This window comes from Elephantulus edwardii, unplaced genomic scaffold, assembly GCF_000299155.1.
Source record: "Elephantulus edwardii isolate Elephantulus edwardi_28Jun2011 unplaced genomic scaffold, EleEdw1.0 scaffold00017, whole genome shotgun sequence".
NCBI lineage: Eukaryota > Metazoa > Chordata > Mammalia > Macroscelidea > Macroscelididae > Elephantulus > Elephantulus edwardii.
In genome coordinates this window covers 22,726,680-22,728,539 of record NW_006399767.1, presented here as the reverse complement: position 1 = coordinate 22,728,539, position 1,860 = coordinate 22,726,680, and the positions used below count along the sequence as shown (strand labels likewise).

Here is a 1,860-nt window from a genome sequence, read left to right as displayed (position 1 = left end):
GCACCTGATCCGGGCTATAGTCTTCACAATTATGTGCTTTGCATCAGAGAGTTGGACAGTGAATAGGGTTGACAGAAAGAGAACTGATGCCTTTGAGCTGTGGTGCTGGAGACGAGTGTTGAATATACCATGGACTAGTAGGAGAACACCAGGTTTGTTCCAGAGAAGGTGAAGCCGGAGAGCTCCTTGGAGTCAAGGATTCTGAAGCTTCGTCTGACATACCTTGAGCATGTTGCAAGGAGGGACTGGTCCTTGGAGAGGGACATCATGTTTGGCAGAGTGGAGTGGGCGGTGAAGAAGAGGAAGACCTTCAATGAGATGGATGATTCTGTGACTGGAGCGGTGGGAATAAGTGTGTTTGAGATGGCTAGGTTGGCACAGGATAGAACAGCATTTAGAGCCCTTGTACATAGGGTCGTTATGAGTCGCAAGTGACTCAATGGTACATAACAACAACAACAACAACATCTATCATGATGTTACAGTGGTGAGGATATTTGTCTTCTGTAGTTTTGATCTTCTGGAGCAAGTGTTTCAAGTCCTCCTCCTTTTCAGCAAGTAAGATTGTGTCATTTATATAAAATGCAGGTTGTTGCTGAGTCTTCCTCATACCCTGAGGCAATATTCTTCATTAAGTTCAGCTTCTAAAACTATTTGCCCAGCAGACAGATTTGTGTGGAGAGAGGATGCAGCCCACTCTAAAGGTGCTGAACATAATGAAAAATAGATGCATTGTTGCTGTTATGTGCCATCGAGTCCTGTGCACAACAGCTCTGAACTCTGTCTGATCCTGAGCCAGTCTTTGACACACCTGCCCCTATTATACCGTCACTGTGTTAATCCATCTCACCCAGGGACACACCTGCCCCTATTATACCGTCACTGTGTTAATCCATCTCACCCAGGGTCTTCTTCCTCTCCTGCACTGTCCCTCCACCCTTCCAAGTAGGATGTCCTTCTCCAAGGACTGGTCCCTTCTGGTCTCCTTGCCTCCAAGGAGAAACTTGGTTTCACCCTCTCCAGGACAGACCTGGTTGTTGGCCATCTAAGCTTAGTTCTTGGCTCTATCCTGAGCTCCACTGGGATTTCAGTTTCCTCATCTGTGAAAATGGGAATTATCTCTCTCCAGCTCACAGACTGGTTGTAAGGATTAACTTAGAATGCACGGGAAAGCAACTGGGAAAGCAGCCGCTTCAGCTGCTTTCCTCTAAGGCTTTTGGTAACATCACCATTTGCATACCTCAGTCCCCCTCTAGGGAAAACGTGCCCTCTCAGGGAATACGAGTTGACCCCAACGCCTGGTAAAGAGCTTTGAAGATACGAGGGGGCCGATCACCAAGCCTGTCACAGCCTGCTAATGTCTGCGTCCCCCGCAGAGCCCCAGTACTCCCGTTCCCTTCCCCTTTGGGACTCCCCTTCACTTCCCTAAATCTCTATCCTTCAGGAGGTCCCTTCGCCTCCGATGCCTCAGTCTCTCATCTCGGAATGCCCGGTCAGGCCCTCTCACCCCGTCGCTTCTCTTCCTCCCCTCGTCTCCTCCTTCAGCCGGCGGGGGCGGCCTGAATTTAGCAGAAAGGTTGAAGACCACGCGAAGGACTGGCTTGGTCCACACTCACCTCTAGAGCTACACCCAGATTCTCCCGCTTCTTTTTCGTCATGTTACTTGCCGCAATCCCCCAGTCATCGCAGGACACGCCCGCTACGCCTCACCGCGCACGCGCGGGTGTCGTGCGCCTCTCTCATTGGCTGGCGGTGTCCTCGGCAGCCATCTTTCTGCGGGGCATGGCCGGCGAGGGGCGGCCATATTTGTGAGGGTCCCACCGGGGCTTTGACACTTCGTTATGATCTCTTTTATTTATT

General features: G+C 50.8%; 1 protein-coding gene across 1 annotated transcript in view; it reads right to left on the bottom strand.

Moving 5' to 3' along the window:
• Nucleotides 1–1,658, bottom strand: part of CCDC167 (coiled-coil domain containing 167) — a 23,341-nt gene extending 21,683 nt beyond the window's left edge. The window contains exon 1 of the mRNA XM_006882164.1: nt 1,617–1,658. Coding sequence (XP_006882226.1) covers nt 1,617–1,658 — 42 coding nt within the window. The remainder of the gene's footprint in view (nt 1–1,616) is intronic.
• Between the last annotated feature and the right edge of the window lie 202 nt (nt 1,659–1,860).